Here is a 20787-nt window from a genome sequence, read left to right on the forward strand (position 1 = left end):
TACCCTCTTTCCTTTCCTTCCTTTCCTCTTTCTCTTCTTCCTTCTCTTTTCTACATCAAGATTAGTAGAATGAATTTTTAGTGGATCTACATATAACCTTCAGAGAGCTCAAGGAGCCAGATGTTCTGTACTCTACTCACCATTGGCTGAAACATGAAAGTTCAACATTAAAAAAAAAAAAAAATTGAAGTATCACCAGTCCCTGCCATAGTATGTCCTCATGTGCTTTACTGCTAGGAACTAGAGGAAACAACTGCCATCAAATTTAATTTTCATAAGTCAAAGATGTCATCAGATTAACACTTCCTGGTAGTCAAATGGCTTACCCCTAATAACTCTATAGTGCAATTAACTTACTTATTCTCTGAAATCCATTTATCTTGAGGCTGGCACCCTAAATTTTATTTTATTTTTCTGTTAAATACCTTACAGTGATATTTTGTTGTTTTCATTCTGCAAATAAGGTATATGAAGTATTCAGAGTCTAGTCGGATATTATCAAAATATCATTTATAGTTCATAAATTTCCAGGCAGAAAGAGTATAAAGGACTGCAGAATTATGCAGATTGTGAAGGAAGCTAACTGAAGAACAATAGCTACGACCAGAGAAGTATGTGCAGACTCTCACTTATCTAAGTCAGAGGAAGAAATTTTGAAAGGATCTAATATCCACCAAAGAGACTGAGGCTGTGAGGCCAGCTCCATCCACAGTGAATTTAGAGATCCTGGTGGGTAACATTAGAGACGCATGCCCCTCTGACTCTCAGACTCAATTATCCTGGATACCTGCTCGCAGATGCAGAGCTCTGGTTGGAATTTCTGGTCAATAGCCAAGAGCCCATCTTGACTCACACTCGACTCTCAGGAGATAATCAAGCTATCTCCTTTCCTGTGCAGGGTTTCAGTTGAAAATTGAAAAAGAATCATACAGATTCATGCTCTCAAAACAGATGTTAATTTTAGGATAATAAATCCACTGATTAGATATTTAATAACGGTGTGCTATTGTAAATCTGACCAAAATGTGACTTCTGATTCTTTTTAACCTTTATTTTCATTAACTTTAGTACTTGGGATTAAACCCAGGGTCTTGGGCATGCTAATCACACACTCTACATCTGAGATACACCCTTGAAAATTTAAACTCATTTTAATGATCTAAATCTTCTTTTTCTTTTTCCTTCCTTTCTCCCTTTCTCTCTCCCTCCCTTCCTTCCATGTACATGTTCATATGTGTGTGCATGTATGTGTGGAGGCCAAGGGTTGACAGTATCAGATATCTTTCTCTTTGAATCTCACCTTCTCTTTTGTAAAGCAGGGTCCCTCACTGAATGTGGAGCTCACTGTTGTGGAGAGGCTGGGTTGCTAGGGAGTCCCTGTGTCTGCTCCTCCAGTGTTGGAGTTGGAGATGTGAACTGCCAAGCCTGGCTTTTACATGGGTGTCGGGACCTAAACATAGGTTCTCATGAATGTTTGGCAAGTACTTTCTGATTGAGCCGTCTCTCCCGCCCACTCACTTTAGACTTGTGTTTTTTATATATAAGGTCAACCAAACTGATGAGGGTCATGAGGTGCCTAGAGTTCTCCTTAGTTACAAATTTAACAGAGGACTTTTAAAGGAAAGTTTTCTTTGTTTTGAAGCAGAATATCAAGTACCCCTAGCTGGCCTCGAACTTGCTGTGTAGTCAAAAGAATGATTTGGAATTTATGAGCCTCCTGCCTCCATCTCCCAGGAGCTGGGATTACAGCCTTGGGCCACTGGACTCACTTTAGGACCTGGGGTGACACTCAGAAAGCACTCTAAGGACTGAGTTATATCCCCCCAGACACTTGTTTCCTTGTTAGGAATGGATTTTTTGAGGGGTGTTCAGATTATTAAGCTGACATATCCGGCCAACAGAGAGCCCTTGGAAGGTATGTCAGTTGGTTCTACCAGAGCCAGGCTGTTACTCAGAGGCTGCATAAAGGTGACTGCTCTTATGAGGGCAGGGTGGGCAGACCGGGGGGGGGGTGTGAGATCATTCTGGGCAGTCATTCTTTCCCAAGCCCAGCTTGGACACATGACAGCAATGGCCGCTTCCTCTGAGACAAATGGCATGATCAGTTTTCAGTAATGACCTGTTAGGTAGGAAATTAAAGAATTAAGAAGGAGGCAGATTTCAATCACAATAATGGGAAATCTCCAAGCTGCTTCTAATTCACTTTCAAGCACTGGATTATCATTGCTAGATTAAAAACAAACCAGCAGAAGCCAAGTGTGTAAGTGATAGGGACGCACAGACTGCTTCGAATCATGGCAAAGTTAAAAATGAGCCAATGGCAGGGGCTTTAAACTGACCACAAAGCTAAACGGGAGACTTTAAAGGTGAGGTGACAAAAAACAATTACAAATTCCTTTCTGGCTCTCAGCTAAGGAGGCTAAAGGGAAACTGACTTCATTCCTTGCTCTCTCAGACCCTTTCTGAGGTCTAGTCCACACAAAACAGGTCTTATCTGATGACACAGTTGAGCCATGTGGTGTGACAGTTAAGTATTTCCTGTTTGGTGGCTCTGGAAGGATGAGGAGCAGCTTCTGTGTGGAGGTCGCATACCCTTTGAAAGTGGTGCACCCTTACAATGAAGAGAGGCTGTGGGTCCTTTCTCTCTTCCTCTGTTTCACATGGCACCTTCTCCCTCTTTCCTCATTTCATCTCTTCTGCCAGTCACTGCTGATATCTCTAGCTTGCCTGCTTTTCATTTTCTCTGACTCCAATAAGACTGTCACTGAGATCCCCCCATGTTTATAAGGCAGAGACCAGCTTGACAGCCATCTGAGCTGACTAGACGCACACTCATTAGCAGAACAGAGGTTGAGGTGGACACTTCAGTTTATATAGGAAAATGCCTCATTGGTACTTGGGCTGGGCTCAGAAAGAAAGAACCCCTGGGAGGTTCAGAATTCCCTCTTTAGGGTCTCTGTTTTGTTGATAAAAATGACTTAAGAATAAACATGGCGGGGAGGGGAATCTCAGTGACAGTCTTATTGGAGTCAGAGAAAATGAAAAGCAGGCAAGCCTTACTCAGCAGCAGGGCAAAGCAGTCCTCCCGGGCACCTGTCATAGGATCCAATCTCAAACTTACTGGCATGCCATATTATCCACAGCTTTGAGATAAATATTATCTTTGAAGGGTTGCCACCATCGAAATCTATTAAGCTACTTGGTTTCCGAGCTATCATGAATGTCATCCTTGGAATGGATAAGCCTGCCAACATAATACACAAAGAATACTTTAATTCCCTCCAAGAAACCTTTCTCTAAATATTGGAAATGATGAAGGTAGATATTTGTATTTGTTAAATGTGACCCCTCTCATACTTCCCAAAAGTATGTAGACCAGTATATGAGAAATATGTGTGTGGCTCCGTTTTTCAGATGAGAAAACCGATGCATAGATAGGGTAAGGCAAAACTGAGTTTTGGACTTAGATTCTAAACTTGGACTTTTGCCCTTTGTTTTCATTAAGGGGCTAAGATGATACTTACTATGAAAGGTGATGCAATTACGTACCAAACACCTTTTGCTTGACTGTATTTTCCCCCATGTAGTTTACTTCTAAAATAAATTATGTTTCAAAACACATTTCTGAGTGTAAACAAAGTATTTTGAAACTAAGAGTAGCTTATACATAAATAATGAACATATACATATTAATTATAGGCCAATATGATAATGGTTTTGAATCTACAGAAGATTCACTTTTTATAGAATCATAAAGATTACCATCATATATTAGACACATAGTATGGGTCATATGTATAAATAACATTTTCTAGTAACCACATGAAAAGATACAGGTAAAACTAATTTTAAAAGTTTATCTAAAACTTCAAATCTATAATTAAAAGGATTTTAATATACAATTAATATTATAAAAACTAAAATGTTTAACATTCCCTTTTCATATTAAGTCTTTGAAGGAGGTGTGCATTTTCAACTTGGCACATCCTGCTGTAGAGCAGTTCAGTAACCACAGAGACCGGTGGCAGCCATATTAAATGGAGCACAGAGAGACTGATACTGAGTTAGATGCCATGCATTTACTTACAGGAAACGAAGAAGATTTATTTAAGGCAAAGTCAGGACTCCTACCTTGGATTGCATCTCAGTCTTCTCACTGTTCATTCCTTAAGGTAAATTCAAGTTCACTTCCAAAGAAAGAGCCATCTCCCTCCTCTGTCACTTAACCAGCATAACATCTTCTACACTTTACACACACACACACACACACACACACACACACACGCACGCACGCACGCACGCACGCATGCACACACACACACACAGAGGGAGGGAAGGAGAGAGACAGATGCACATGCACAGAGGGATACAAACACACACACAGATACACACAGAGACACAGAGACAGACACAACACACATATAGACACACAGAGTCACAGACACAGACCCATGCACATACATAGACACAGAAACATATACACGGAAAGACACACAGAGACAGAGAGACAGAGAGACAGACAGACAGACAGACAGACACACACACACACACACACACACACACACACACAAACACACACGGTTGTCCATTGAATCTAAACTGGTACTTCTCAACAGTGTTCCAAGTAGGTGCTTTACTCCCCAGTGTCCACCTTTCTACAATTCAGGATGGGCTAAGGCTGGTCCTATGGTCAGGTGTGTACCTCTGAGGGTTAACTGTCTCCAGTAATCTGATGCTTCTTCTGCTTGTTGTTTCCTATGGTGCTTGTGCAAATAAGGCTGTTTACTCTGCACACTAAATCACATTTCTTCCCTGAGATTATTTATTATGATCATTATCCTCATCTATTTTCTCCATGTGTCTCCTGCTGCTCGTGTATCTGAGTTATTATGTCCTCACAAGAAACACAGCAGAGTAAACTCAGTGGGGAAGGAAAAGTGACAACCAAGACTAAATTTAGTAAAAGTCTTGTCCTCTCAAGTTTAACAGCCACAGGTTAGAACTGACATCTACAAATTCTAACAGCCTAATGGGAACTTGACAGAAAGCCTAAGAGGTAAGATTACTAGCTCACCCTGGGGCCCTTCTGCTGCTCTTTCTGAGAAAGCTTCATGAGGTAGAGTCCATCCCCCACTCTTCTCTGTGGTTGACCCAGGCTACTCCCTGCAGCTGATGATGTGTGTGACCCCTACTTGTGGGCACCTATAGGACTAGCTCCTATAGGGTGCTAGTTCTGCTCTTCTGGGACTATGTCTTATGAGGTTCTGGGTCTATTATCAGCCCATATAGGAGAACAGGAGCTGATTTGATTAGTGATACCTAATTACTCTGACAGTTCGAAATTGGTTTTCTGAAGCAGGAAAGTTTTCTCTTCTGTTTTTCTATTTCAATTATATAATCTTGTTTTTATCGCACCAAAATTCTACTATAGTTATTAATAATTATAAAAATACAATTATAATTGAAAACTATTTTCTGGTGTTAGTACATGTATAATTACTTGTGTCCAATGAACCAGTAGGAATCAAGAATTAAATTTTTACAAAGACAAAGGTGGAGAGACAGCTGAGCTAGCTATGTGGGTATGGGTCAAAAATAGCCATAACTATGGGTAACCAGGGTATTGGTGGCACCACCTCAAACTCACTATGACTCTTCCTGTAGTACAGATAGCATCCACCAATACTATCAATGCATGTTAGATTTCCACTTGAAACTCACGCAAACGCTCTCTTTTGCAAGCTTCTATGTTTAGGTTTCTCCTGGGTTGAGGCTTGAAGTTGAGAGGACAATGCTGCTCCGCTGCTGAATTATCAAAGGAGGGGCAGCTCCTCTCACAGGCAGGACTTGTCTCCACTGTGGCTTTGCTCAGCTTCTGCTCTCTTGGAAGTGTCTTTGCTAGTTTTTGGAGTATGGTCAATAGTACTTAGTTTTAAGGTATAAAACAGATATTTTTAAAAATATTGTGAAAACTTTTAAATCTTTAAAACCTCAGAGTTAAATTGCTTCCGAGTTGCTTAGTCTCACATGTACTTAATTTTCTTGAGATTCTCTCAAAATGTGGAGGGCATTCTACCACCACAGAAAATAAATGAAAACTAGACTAGCAAAACTAACTAAATCTTGAATTCACTCTCCTCTTCCAGCCCCTTTTCTGACCAAGGACAAGGACATATGAGGAAGCAGTGGTGGACAACCTAGCAAGTGGGCAAGTGATCCCCAAGTGATTATTAGTCTCTTAAGGTTTTGTTTCTTCCCTAGTCTATGACACAGAGAGAAATAGTAAAAGTTACTATCATCCCCCAATTCTGTAAAGAAATGCAGTGATTATTAGATGCGTTGGTACCTGGCGTTGGCACAGCATGTTGGAGAGGCACAAGCTTAGTTTAATGAAAGAGGAACTCTTCATGGAGAAAGAATGGCACTACTATCTCTCTTCCTAATCTTATTAAAAGGATTAAATGAAGTTGGTAAACGTAAAACCACTTTGTAAGTAATAAGTAAAGACAATAAAAGCAAACTGTCATCATTAATGGTTTTAAATCCCACCTACGCACCAAGTATATATAAAGCATTCTCACACTTTGTATGTAATCTTCTCACTTCACGTTAGCCTTATAAAAGCCATGATTACACTCACTTCATATGAGAAAACAGTTGGAGATGGCAGAACAACGTATCCACTATTTACTAGCAGGAGAATTGAGACCCAGTCCTAGACATGTAGGCTTCAGAGCTTTATGATCTACGGACTCCTTATATAAATCTGTTAATTTCTCTAACCACAGAATGGAACTGGGAAGACTGGATTGAATGCTGTTCAAAACTTAGTTCACTATAATTTTTTTTCTTACTGAAAGGTAAGCATAGTCAACAGTGCTTGCAAGTCCACTAAACAGATGAGACCAGCAAAAGGTGGTGGGTGGCCATTCTTACAAGAATGTAGACTGCCAACATGGTACCAAATGCAAAATTACTCCATTAGATGAGGATGTGGGGAAAAGAAAGGCACTAATTAATAATATTGTGAAGAGCTGGCCAACAAAACAAAACCAACAACCAAAAACCCCAATGCAAAAAAAGAAACAAAACCAAAATATGTCTAAAATACCCTACAGATGGATTTAAGCGAGTACTTAATGAAATTGTGCATGTGACTGTAATTCTGTAGTTAGTGACCAATGGATGTGTTCAAAGCTATAACTGAAGATAGCCATAAACTAATTTTCTTTCAGCACAACTCAGAGCCCATCAGTTGGGTGTAGAAACACTGACCACTCATGTTGGTTAACAGTAAAAGAGGGGCAGAGAGTTAGCAAAAAAAAAAATAATAATAAAAAAATAAAAATAAAATAAATAAAAAATATATATTCTTAATCACCCACCCTTACCTGCTACCTGCAGAAAACCTACTGGCTTCCTTTTCTTTGTCTTTCCATTTCTTTCCTTTGTTGGGATTCCTTCGCAAAGGTGCCCTACAATAACAGCATATAGTCAGAGAGAGAAAGGCAAGCCCCTTTAGTATTCCCTTATAGGGGACTGCCTTTACAGAAGGGGGTGCTTACCCCAGATCCACAAACTTCTGCTTAATTTTTCCTCTTTGTACTATGAATGAACTGGATGTTCTTAGTGATTTAGGACAACCGTCATCATCTAGGACACAGATACATAGGAGAAAGGTCAGTTATTTTCATATTTTAAGTCACAAATCAAAAATCACAGTATCTCAGAATCTAAGATTTTTGCCCAAATTCTTCAGTGTAAAGGAACGTAATGTCTTTCCTTTTCACAAGACAAAGGAAACTCAGTCATGCTGGGGACATTCAGCAGAGCAGGAAAGGTCCTCTTAATGACACCAGCTTCACCCATATGGAGATGAAGAAAATGACCAAGAAGAAATGCTTTCACTTCACAGCAGGTGTGGTGGTGACTTTGCCCCATCTCTGGCTCCTACTCCAGGCAGTGAAGGTCTGACTTTCATCTTCCACTGCCTTCTTGGTTTGGGACTTTCTTACCTTCCAAAGAAACCCAGCTGAATCTCAAATCCCAATAGAAAACATCACCTGTTAAGGACTGGAAGCTTCAGAAAGCAACTGAGAGTAAAGATTTCCCCTTTGAGTTTGCTCATACTATGGCCTGTGGCCAGTTGTGGGACAGGGTAAGGCAGAACCTGGGGGCACCTTCTTAAGCAGAAGACAAATATATGTTTTGAAGGTGCTTTTGAAGAGCTAGTTGGAGCACAACTATCTGGCCTATCATGACACCAAAAATGTCCAAGCCTTCCAAGGATGTGGAGCTGACTGAGTCGAACCTCCATGAATGAAGCTGGTACTTTGCAGGGTGGCAGCCGTGGGGAGCAGGACATGAGACATTTGTCAACCAGAAAGACTTTGAGGATGGGGTTCAGTGTGATCTATCTACCAGTGACATGTATCCCACCTTTGACAAGGGAGATGAAACTGCAGCAAGGAGTGTTGGGCATGTGCACACTTCCTTCTTAATGGCTAGTGTTAGCCTTTAACTTTTTCTTTTATTCCTTTCTGTTTTATGTCTAGGGACTCTGATGTGGCATGTGTAGAAAACAGACATCCTAAGATAATGTTCGTTTGTGACTTTTGTTTACTTCAGGATACATTTCTAATCAGACACCAGTACACACACAGTTCCTATTCAGAAACTCATCTCCAAAGCTTTTAAAGCAACACAGGACACAGACACTCCAAGGTGTCCTAGCGATGAGGCTTTCATATTGTTAGTTAATGGTTCTCAGGAGATTAAAATAATTTTCTGAAATGTACATGATAAAATACAAGAGTTGGATATATGCCTGTGTCAAAAATCCACTTCTTGCTTCAAATGTTTATTATGAATATTTGTATCATTATTTCAGTAACTGAGTTAAGCAGCCATAGGTGTGACACATACCCATTAAAACAATAGATGCCTTCCAAGGTGATTTTGCTAATGGATACTTTTTAAAAAGCAGCTTTTCAATTTTCTTGTAATAGAAGTCGAAGAAACAAATGAGATGAGTTTCCCATATCAATCCTAAAGAACTCTTAAGGGCTAGGACAGGACAAAGTTAAAAGGAGCTTGTTTAATTATTTTCTGAATTAGGGGTAGCTGGAAGATGTTTAATGAGTGGCGAGGTGAAGAGCTGAGACAATATTCTCGAAGACTCTGTAACCTGTTAGTGATGTAGTATTTGGACATCATAGGACTAAGAGCCTGATTCTGCCCATCACAGAGCTTGCTGCTAGGCAACCTCACATCATTATCTCTCACATTTGCCAAAGACGTTTCAAGGAACACTGAAATGATGAAGCAAGATTAAATAGTGCCCCTTATCATTTAAATTAGTTTTTAATATATATCAGAATGTTTGATCTGCATAAAAATCAACGCAGGTTTGGTCTGAGCTAAAGAAAAATGATTATTGTATTTTGCTATATTTATTTATCTAGTGTTATATAAGATGTCCATTAGGTTTTAAGAATTGCCCCAATATGACCTTTGTGACCAGTCAGATGCTCAGACCAAGCACTTCACCTTTAGACTTCAGCCAACTGGCCTCCAAACTAATGCATGCTCTTCTGTCACCTGAGTCCTAAAGTCCTTCCTAGATGCCATCTGTTTGATAAGACACCTGACTGTCCCTTCTTACATGATGGGAGTATCCAGATCTACTTCCCTGGCCTGGCTTCTCAGGACTGGTCCTGGTCTTGAACTCAGGACCTCCTGTATTTCAATAGAAATGAATCATATTTCCCATACAATGTATCCGATTTCTGTACTTCTGTTTGTGATAAAACTCATGAAGTCTCGAGCCCTGTGACTGGCTTTGACTTACTGTCTTCTTGGTACTGTCTAAGTATCATGAGTCTCAAGGCTCTTGTAACAATCTGCCTGGCACTGTCCACCCTTCTCCTTCACAAACATCCTTCTTACGATGTCTCCTTACTCAGTTTCCCCATGCCCACAGTCCTTTTCTTTATATTCTCTTCCCAGAATAGTCTGTTGTTTCCTAGTGTTAGAATGAAGTATCTAAAAGAGTTAAGTCATAGAGACATAGACCAATAAAACTGATAGGCTTTTACACACAGTATCAGTAGCCTGAAGAAACCAACACTTCCAGCCACTGAGACAGCCCATTCCTTTGAACCTCTGTGTGTCTGCTCACACCAGCACTCTATCTTCTGCATCTTCTTACCGACCCTTTCTTCTTTTTAACGTTCTTGGGTGGTCACTTTAGTTGCACTTCCTATGTGAAGTTATCAAACTGAGCAGCATGTGTCTTCGCCATCCTCAGCAATGACACATTGTTTAATACCTACACTCAAGAGGCCTGGTGCAGTATATGAATAAGAAGGGACTAGTGTAAAGACTTGGGATCTATGTATGATGATGATATGAACTCCACAAAAGTTGCTGAGAATGCTGCATGCCAGGCAGTGTGCTAAAGCTCACACAGAAACCTCAAATACTAACACTGAGTAGAAAGTTGCTAGTGAGTACTTCATTTACTCAGGGTAACATTGACTGGGCAAAGCGTAGAGATCAAATCTCAGTAAAAGGCTGCTCTTGTAGGGGAGAAAGGAAGCCTTCTCATCCCTCTTATGGTCACAGAACTCTGTTTTACAGTCCTCTGGAGAGACAACGTTTTTTTGTTGTTTTTTGGTTTTGGGGTTTTTTTGTTTGTTTGGTTTTTTTTTGTTTGTTTTTTTGTTTTTGTTTTTTTTTTTTGTTTGTTTTATTTTTGGCTTCTGCTAACTTAACTGGCATTCAGTTACAGGTAAGTCACAGAGGCAGCACCTAGAGGGTTCCTTCTAGCTCTGTCTCTCAGATATGAGAGGAAATGATGACATGCAATGGAGGTACTGACACATGTAGAGAACTCCCAATTCCAGTAAGGCAGCCGGAGGGCTAGGCTTAGGGTTGCAATAAAGCATTGTGTCATGTTAAGACCTTTGTAAGTGACTCCATAGACTGAGAGTAATGGTGCATGACTGAAAATCTAGACAATTAGTCAGCAGTGACTGCACTTGTCTCCAGAGTTCAGAAAGCAGTGGTGAGTTGGTTGAAACACACTTCTAGCCAGCAATCATGAAGACATCCCCTCCATATTAGCCAGAGAGTTGAGTCGTCACTTTATACTTAATGTGGGGAAGATGCTCAGCTCCCTCTCAAGCATTATGCCCGGCCATGACAGCTTGAAGGAATGATTATGTGGCAGAAAAAGTGTGGCTGCATCCTAGTAACCCTTCCCTTGCACACAGGAGGCTGTTGGGTTTGGCTGGCCCGTATGGATGACTGCATTAACTTGTCTAGAGAGTCAAACTTAGTAATGCATCAAGAGGTTTGTTGAGCATCAATTATTTGCCTCACACTTTCTGAGAAACCAAGAAGAGGTGAGAAAATGTTGCCTTGCTACTAACTACTTCATTGCTAAGTCAGTCACTGTACACAAAGGCACAGAGGCAGGAGTAACAGTGAAAACCACTGTGGAATGTGGGGTGGGTGATCCAAAGCCAAATGAAGAAGATGGGGTTTATGCTGGGTACAGTGTTAGCTAACCAAGAGTAGTTTAAACGTGAGATTAAATGTGTACCTGGAAGCATCATAAAGCCCTTTTTAGTTCCCTCACTGAGGAGAGAGAGAGAGAGAGAGAGAGAGAGAGAGAGAGAGAGAGAGAGAGAGAGAGAGAGAGCCCATATGTTGAACCTCACCTGAATTTTTAAGTCAGATGAGTGGATCTGTCTTATATGACAAGGAATGCCAGGAGTTACAGAATCTTATGCTCTGGAGTTTTATTTCAATGAAGGAACACCCCATTCCATTAATAGTTTGTTGGATCAGCACTCTCATCAAAAGGGAGCATAGGATTCTGTTAATGTTTGAATGACACTTAGGTCTGTTTAGGGAACTGGGTGAGAAACCCTGAGGCATGTGAGAAAGCTTTAGAGGAATGGGCAGTTCACCAGCACGCTAATGGCACACTCCGTGAACACAGCCAGTTAATTTGATTCTAATTTTATGCTCACTGAGTAACTTTCTGATTTATGAACCCACTACCTAGGAGAGAACGGAATGCCTGAAGGCTAGTAGTTACTCTGACAGCTGATCCTCCCAGAACAAGCCAGAAAATTACTATTTTGGTATAGAATGTTTTCAGAGTTTTTGGCAGCATGATCCAGCACGCTGAGCTTGATTAGATGTGTGTATTATTGAAATTGGGATCTTGAAAACTGATGACCAGAATCTCAGTTCCTCAGAGCACTGTCTGATGGATGAGATATCTCTATGTGACACCTTCCAAGGTTTGGAAACAATGAGATTAGAATGCCAAGAAAGCAAAGTGTTTTCCTACATGTCTGTGGGTAACAAAGGTAAAGAGAGGACAAGTCTACCACCAAACAAGCCTCCGGCAGGGTAGGGTAGTGAGAGAACAAACAGAGAGTACTCAGTGGGCTGTTCTGTAGGAGTTTGGAAGATAATGTTGAGAGTAAATCAGTAAGCAGTACTCCTCCATAGCATTTGCATCAGTTCCTGCCTCTGAGTCTCTTGCCTTGATGTTCCTGGATAATATACTGTTATCTGGAAGCATGAGATGAAATAAACCTTTTCCTCCCTTTTGGTCATCATATTTGATTCCAACTCCAGAAACCATGATCCAGACAGTATGTTACAGGAGGCATCCCACTTGGCTGCTTATAAGTTAGTACTATATAAAAAGTCAGAACAACCTACCTAAGACAGGCTCAGTCTGGTTTATGCAATAAAAAGGGGAGATGTGGAGAGCTTTTGGGGCTGCCTGGCAAGAATCTGACATTGGCCAAGGACAAGGAGATGGGCTGTTTGGAAGGAATCTGACATAGGCCAAGAACACGGAAATGGACTGCAGGCAGGAATCTAAATCCTAGGCTAGAACAAAGAAGTAATTACAGGCAGGAAACTGAATCTTAAACTAGAACAAAGAAGTAGGCTTCAGACATGAAAGTGACTTTGGGCTAGGACAGGGAAGTAGGCTCGGATATTTTGGTCATCTTGATAAGCCCTTAGAAATAGTGATCACAGGAATGATCATGGGTCTCTGTTTATTGCCTTTCTTGTTCTTTGACTATTTGCATCTATTATTGTATTCCTAGTTCCTCAACCTAGAACTGACCTTAATACTTGCATGTAATTTAAATGGTATAAAAGCAACAAAGAAGGAGGGATGGGATAGGGGATTAATGGGGGGGGGGGGAATAGGGAAAGGGAATAACATCTGAAATATAAATAAATAAAATATCAAATAAAAATTAAATAAAAATAATAATAAAAAAAAAAAAAAAAAAAAAAAAAAAAAAAAGGTCAGTGAACTGCTCTGCTTGGTTACCCAGCAGTCCGGTTAGCTCAGGAAAACTGAGGAAGGGAAAGCCCAAGATCTTAGTCTCAGAAGAAATGCCCTGTCCTCCTACTTTGGTTCTGGTTAATTTCAAAAGAGACACAGACAAGGCAGCACTGTGGAAATGGAGATGTTCACATTCTCCTGCTCTGTTTCTGCTAAGGGCCCATGAAGCATGCTTCTCATCTGGTTATTACTCTTTTGCCAACTTCAAAGCAGTCATCAGTTAGAAGTAAAAGGCAGAAGGAATCCAAATAAACTGCCTTTGAAAGTCCCTGTGAGTTTTCCTGGGTAAGGGATCTCTCTCTGATCATTATGCCTTTAGATATCAAGTTGTGGGGCTCAAAGGTAAAATACTCATCTAGCATGTGTGGGGCTCTGATTCCAATCTCTGGCATTGCAAATAGCCAAGCAAAACAATACAAGTAACAACCTTTCCCTATAAAAAAGATGCTATGTCTCACAGACTCACACAGTGGGACTCCAAGCATCAGCAGCTCCAAAGAACAAGTTTCTGCTTTGGCCTTTTCCCAATAACTACCTGCACAAGCTTAGGAGATGGTGGAGAACTTCCTGGAAGCCTAGTTCTGCAGTACTATTGTAATCGTGCTTTGATTAATGAAAGTTTTTGAAAACCTTTAATTGTTTTGGAAGTAAACACAGTCAAGCTGTTCACTGAACTGACAATTACGACTGTTTAGTGGGTCAGACAGAGTCTTTTGCCTCTACTGGTGTTCTGTGTTTGACTCAGGCAGCTTCAGAAGAGCTGTGTGCAGGGCTTGATCTTTGAAAGGTGAGTCTGGCAGCTGACACGGGGAGGTAAGGAAACCCAGGAGAGTGCTCAGGAGAAATCTAGTGCTGGCCACAGTCCCAAAGCACTGTGGACTGTGGGGTCAGCTGGGGTTCTGTGTTTAATGCCTGTAGAACTTTATAATATGCAGTTGTACCCATGGTGGATGCACGAGTGTGGTGCATGCATGTGCTGCATGCGTGTTGTACATTTCAGGGCTGCTGCTACCTAAAGAAACTCTCCATCTAGTCTGAGGAGCTGGCAATTTGGGCGATTAATTTAAAGTGTTATCTTTCTGATCATTAGTGAAGCTGTTCTCCTTTTCAGATCATATAGAAACTAATGGAAACCTTTTCTTCAGAGAACTGTGACTTGATTTCCTCCGTCTGTTTTTCACTTTTGAAAAAAAGGAACCCGTTATTTGGAATTATTTGGCTACTAAGAGACCATCCATTAACTGTGTATGTTCAGTGTTCTTTGACAGTTAAAATCCAGAATATTACTGTTGTAGGCATAGACTATTGGTAAGAGCCAACAGACCAGCATGCTGCTCCTCCCCCTCCCCCTCAGCATTAGGAATGAGGTCCTTTTATATTCCACTTCCTGACCCTGCTGTCTGTCCAGGAAGCACACTTTGTTTGCCACTTCCATTTGCAACTCAAAACTCTGTCTACACTTCTAAATAATCTGCCATCTTCACTCTCTATAAATATGACAAGATAGCTCTTGTAACCTTCTTTGGCCTGTCTATGTCTTGTCCCAGTTATGTAGAGTGAAAAATTATAAAGGCCATTTTATGAAATATGTGTAGATTTCTCGCCTTAGAAAAACTGACTTTATCGAGAGTACCTGAGCAGAAAAAATGCAGACATTCCTCAAGCCTCTCCCACAGGTGGGAGAGGCTCAAGGCAGGAAGACATTCCTGATTACAGATAAAGATGCTACCACCTAGGTGGGGCTATAGCCCTATAGCCGGAAAAAGTAAAGATAGTAATCTGAAATGGCAGGATAGGGCACAATGGCATGGTAAAAACCACATTTTTGAGAAGAATGCCGGGTGATTTCCACATGACACTAATCATTTCGAGTGAGTACCTCTGAATTGTTCCACTGTTTTCATGTTTTGTATCCTTGACAACCCCTCACCCCCCTTCCCACTCCCCTGGTTTGTGGTTTTTCCTCCAAGGACTGGCCGAGGAGGTAGGACCTTGACTCCAGCGCGAGTACCTGGTCAGACCGCTGGCTGCCAGCTCTTTCCCTAATAAACCTCTGCTGATTGCATCCAGGTATGTTTTCTTGTGATCTTTGGGTGGCCGCAATGTCCTGAGGCTTGAGGAAGGGTCTCCAGAGTTTGGAGCTCTTCATTTACATCTGTGTAGTTTACTTGATTTCCTGCCGTATGGAGATTACACAGACCTACTGCAAACCATTTATCCATGTTACTTCTTGTTTTTTTTTTTTTTAATCACACAGCAGAGTTGCCATAATTACTCCTTTTCCCCGTGTGTCTGTGTTTATGTGTACATGTATGTATATGGATGTGGAGGCCAGGAACGGAAGTCAGGTGTCTTTCTTCAGTTGTTCTCCATCTTCTTTATTAAGCCAGCATGGATCATTGAACCTGGAGCTCAATGACTGGGCTGGATCGGCTGGCCAGTGAGTTCCAGGGATATGCCTGTATACCCTCAACCTCCTTCACCCCAGGACCATGATGACAGACATATGTCCCCATGCCTAGCTTTTCCTTGGATGCCAGAGATCAAAACTTGGGTCCACATGCTTGGACCATCAGCCCACCTCTCCAGTATCTACTACAAATGTATTTCTTACTATACATTGTATATATCATATATAATTTTGTATATAATTCTTAATAGACAGATACAGGGTTTCACTTAGATATTTACATATATACGGACTTGTTATTTAAATATATTTATATATTCATAGATAGGTGTTAATAAAATATTATTTGTAAAACGAAGTTTCAGAGTCATGTGATTAGTAAGAGTATATTTTTCTAAAGTAGAAGTATATAAACATATATATATTGAAATAATTTCTGCTCTGTATGTATGTATAAATTATGTTGTTTACGCAAAAGTAACATGACCAATACTACATTGTTATCTTAAAGGAACACATCACATGTAAAGAAGAAACTTTATGCTTTATACTTTATACTTCTCTGTACTGTTCAATTTATGTAAATACACATTTATGACTTTTACATAGCAAAATAAATGATTACAAGACAAGTATAGGGGCTTGAGACGTGGCTCAGTAGTTAAGAGCACTACCTACTCTTGTAGAGGACTTGAGTTCAATTCCCAGCACCCACATGGTGGTTTATAACTATCCATAGCTTTAGTCCTGTGGATGTGATGTTCTCATGCAGGCAAAATGTCCAGGCACATAAGAGAAATAGTTTTAAAAGTCAAGTCTATTAACACTACTTTGAAGTTCTAGCTTAATTAGAAGAGTCAGTTTTGTGTGCAGTGACGTGCAGATGTACCCACGGTACCGTCCTGTTGTATTGCACTGCTGATCACTGTAGTGATTATTATGTTAACTGTCGAAATCAGTGCTGGGAAAATGAAAATAAAAATCTACTGACTGCTAATTTCTACCATCACTCAGTCTTCACATTTCCCCTCATGTGGCTGTCAGTGTTCATGGAAACTCAGGCGACAGTGCACACAACTTTTAGACAGTTTCTAGAACATTCCCGTAATAGTCAATTTGGGGAAAAAATTAAAGGATGAAAGTATCAAACTGACAGGCAAAAGTAAAAACAAGTAAAACAAACTGCATGGAGCTGGGAATTCTCTTATCCACTAAGACAGGAGCAAAGCAGTACTATAAGTACTGTATGCCTATGCGAAGAAACTAGTTCTCCACCATATACATTGCGGTATTAGTGATGCCACAACAAATATAAGTGGAAACCAAAACAAAACCCACATACCTTTCTCTTGTAACGTTTTCTCAGTTGCTTGGTGGCGGCAAGGAGAGTCTTCTGTATCGTGATCAGATGTTGAAGGTGAGGAGGGTGAAGTGTCTCCCGAGACAGAGGAGAAAGGGTCCCTTTCTGGCTGATGTGACGCTCCTGGAGACTCAGTCGTGTGGTGGGATGAGAAGACCCTAGGGCTCGTCACGGGGGTGGGGAGTGCGACACCACACTCTGATTCTGGAGAAGAAACTCTCCAACCCTTGGGCAGAAGCGATTTGGTAACATGTGTGTGGTTATTGAGTGTCTGACGGCTGTTGGTATAAGAGGTTATAGAGCACATTACGCCTGAGCATCAAGGCTGTGCAGCATTGACCTTGAAACGGCCCGACCATGTCTCTGGGAAAGGAACTTTCCTTTGTCGGCTTATCGCTGAGAATGCACAGTTCATAACTACTCACCAAATAAACAGTGCAGCTAACACAGGCACCTAACGCATGTAGAAACAATTACTGAGATGTTTATTATTTTCCGCTGGCTTAAAACAACAGCTGAATATCAAAGGCACCACTATGAAATACGGCGGTGTGGGTAACACTTTTGTCTACCTTATTGAATGGAGAAAAAAATTTAAATGACAACCCTATAGCAAATTGAATATAAATTTAGGAGACAAAGACATAAACTGTTCCACTTCATTCGAAGTAAGGCACCGATCAGTAAAATAGCTATCACATTCAATAAATACACTGGCGGACAATGATATTCTCCAGGAGTCTGACAGCCACTGAGCGTGCTCACCTTCCGCTCCAGGCTGTCCTCCCCGTCAGTCGAGCTGACACTGTCATACAGCCGTGTCCTTGTGGGCCTCTGGCGCCTGTTCTTCACAGAGAGCTGGGCCCGAGTTTTCAATGCTTTTGAATCCAGGCGCTCTGTCTCTGGAACTGCTTCATTCAAATCTAGGGAGAGTATTGCAAAATAATTTGTGAGAGAAAATGGTAGAGACGATGGGCGGGGACCACAGACACCGAAACCCAGCCACTGGTTATCAGTAACAAGGGGGACAAATGCCATTTTGTTCCAGCTTGTCTAAGACTCTATAGGTGACACCCAGAAAAAAATAAAGCCTCTCTGCAACATACTATATAAAGCAGAGGCTTGACTCTGCATATGAACTCACATGTTGAGGCATGTGATGATCACAGTTACAAGAGACCTAGAAACTCTATGGATTAAGTCCAGTTGCCCAAGTCAAGTGTGAGTAACAGAAGGTGACCATAAGCACAGAAATTCACTAATAGGCTGAGGCAGTCTGGTCTTTATTGTCTGAATATCTAATTTATTTCCCTTTGAACTCTGTTAAAAAAAAAAAAAACTAGGAGAGAATTTATTTAATCCTAGAAAATTTAAGTTAAACCTGTTTCTTTAGAACAAGATCTAGTTACACAAACCGACAGACAGCTGGATTCCCTGGGTGTGTGACTCATGGCGCTATGAATGGAGAGGAAGGAGAAGAAGAATTGCATCTTCTAGCATTAGGTTCCAAGCTACATTCCAAGACATTTGTTGATGCCTTTCTTTTATTTCTTTCTCTGAATACTTTCTCTTTTCACTGAAAACTACAGTAGCTTTCCACAGATAAATGTTTACATCTTAACATAAAAGGGCTCCAAGGGAAGGGGATGGAGAGGGGGCTCAATGTTTATGAGCAACTCTCGATCTTAGAGAGCACCCAGGCTCAATTTCTAGCACAGACATGGCAGCTCACAATCATCCGTGACTCCAGGCCCAGGGCCTCCAATGCCCGTTTTTTACCTCTCTAGGCATCACACACACACATGTGCACATACATATATGTGGGCAAAACATACACAATAATTTTTTATTTAAAAAAATCTAAAAATAAAACAGAGAAAGAGAAAAGACAAAGAGAGAAGAAAGGAGGGAAGAAACAAAGTAAAAATGAACAAGCAGACAAAAACCATAGTAACAGAAGTTGGGCATGGCAGAACCGGTTGCCACCCCAGCACTCCGGAGGCTAAGGTACGAACACCACTCTGGATTCAAAGACAGCAAGTATGAGTCTCCGCAAGAAAACTCAAACCCAAAAGAGGGTGAAAATGCTACCCAGAGCCTTCCCGTGGTCCTCTTTACCCTACAGAGGTTCTTAACATTTGTAATATTGCTGGGCACATATGGGGGGAGAGGACGTTTAGCTACAAATATTTCGACTGAGGTAGTAGTATATGGGCATTGACTGAAAGATAGTCTTTATTTGGAGGGAACTACTCTTTACACAGATATACCTGGTCACTTACTGTAAATAAAATCATTTAATGATTAATCCCATCTCTTCAGGACGGCAGCCATTAAAGTCACTTTCAAGAAATTAATTTAGTGACCCTGGATCTATATTATTAAAAATAAGCCAATAACTCAGCTATGGGCAACTAGTGCACACGTGTACTAATAGAAAGGAGTGACTGGCTACCATCATTAATTAGTACCAACTATTTTTATAGCATTGTTTTAAAGTTATGCTCTAAACATATAAAACGCATACACAGGAGCACCTCAGGTGGCTTCTCTCTTATGTATGACACTGAGCCCTTTGTATATAGTTCTAACAAAATTCAGTGCACTTTAGTCCAGGAGACACACCACTGAATGACAATATCTACAGAAGGTTGGACTTTTCATTTCCTATACCGAGTGAAGAATGAACCCTCGGAGAAGTCAGACCACTCAAGCGAATATAAAGAATAACTAAATGCTTTCTAATTAGGAGTCTCTACTTTTACATGCCAATGGAGAGAAAAAAAAAAAAAGTCACCTTCGTCACTGTCATTCCCGTCCTCCGATAAAATCTATATTTGAAGCTGCCCATTAAGAGTTCATTAGTTGTGATAATTGGGAGAAAGTCAACTTTACAATCTCTGTTTACACATAAAAATGCAGAACACCGCGCAGATGAAAGCAATAATATAATTAAAACTAGCACAGTTCACGCACGGTGTCCATCTTTTCTGCCTCAAATTTGGATTGCATGCTCTGTAATGCAAAGCACTGTCACACACACACATCTCGTTTGTTCCTCATTACAAACCCATGAGACAACAAGCAAGCAGGTTGTTTCCTCTCCTGAAGCTCAGGAAATTAGAGTAGCGTGTCCTCTACACGCTAGTTGATGAACTGCTTTGATTATTCTTTGATCTGTCTTCCAGGCTACTAGTCATCCACCCCAGTTTAGTTAGTGTTGAAAAGTCAATACTGTAAGATTTTAATACCACAGAGATGTGTTTTAAAAGTTCCAAAAACATGGGTGCTGGGAGTGGTCTAGGAAATTCAGATTCCCCAGCACCTGCTCTGTATGTTTACTATAGTGTAGAAAAGGGAAGACTTGTTGAAAGCTATAGACAGATTTCTTTACAGATGGTTTTATGGTTTGATAACAACTCTGGTTAGTACATGACAAAAGATACTCAAAGAAGAGGTGCATATCCCACCTGTATAAATTATTGTTCCTTTGGCAATAGAATCCTTGCTTTTAAACACCGTGTAACATCTTACCTACAGGACTGCAGAATCTACCCCATTGCTTGTAGTCAGCAAATGAGATGAAGGGAACGGAATGAGGAGACTGGGGAAGGACTTATTAGC

At 40.7% G+C, this 20787-nt stretch overlaps 1 protein-coding gene across 12 annotated transcripts in view; it reads right to left on the bottom strand.

The window, feature by feature from the left end:
* Ppp1r9a (protein phosphatase 1 regulatory subunit 9A) overlaps positions 1–20787 on the bottom strand; it is a 263457-nt gene that overhangs the window by 14831 nt on the left and 227839 nt on the right. For 8 of the 12 annotated variants that reach the window (XM_034519046.2, XM_034519045.2, XM_076913717.1 and 5 more), the window contains 4 exons: positions 17929–18086; positions 17146–17389; positions 7566–7653; positions 7392–7475 (listed from right to left, as the gene is read on the bottom strand). In XM_034519046.2, the coding sequence (XP_034374937.1) occupies positions 7392–7475; positions 7566–7653; positions 17146–17389; positions 17929–18086 (574 nt within the window). The remainder of the gene's footprint in view (positions 1–7391; positions 7476–7565; positions 7654–17145; positions 17390–17928; positions 18087–20787) is intronic. The other 4 variants (XM_034519049.2, XM_034519048.2, XM_076913719.1 and 1 more) reach the window with 1 other exon arrangement.

The sequence above is a fragment of the Arvicanthis niloticus genome, chromosome 15 (assembly GCF_011762505.2).
Source record: "Arvicanthis niloticus isolate mArvNil1 chromosome 15, mArvNil1.pat.X, whole genome shotgun sequence".
In the NCBI taxonomy this organism is placed as follows: Eukaryota; Metazoa; Chordata; class Mammalia; order Rodentia; family Muridae; genus Arvicanthis; species Arvicanthis niloticus.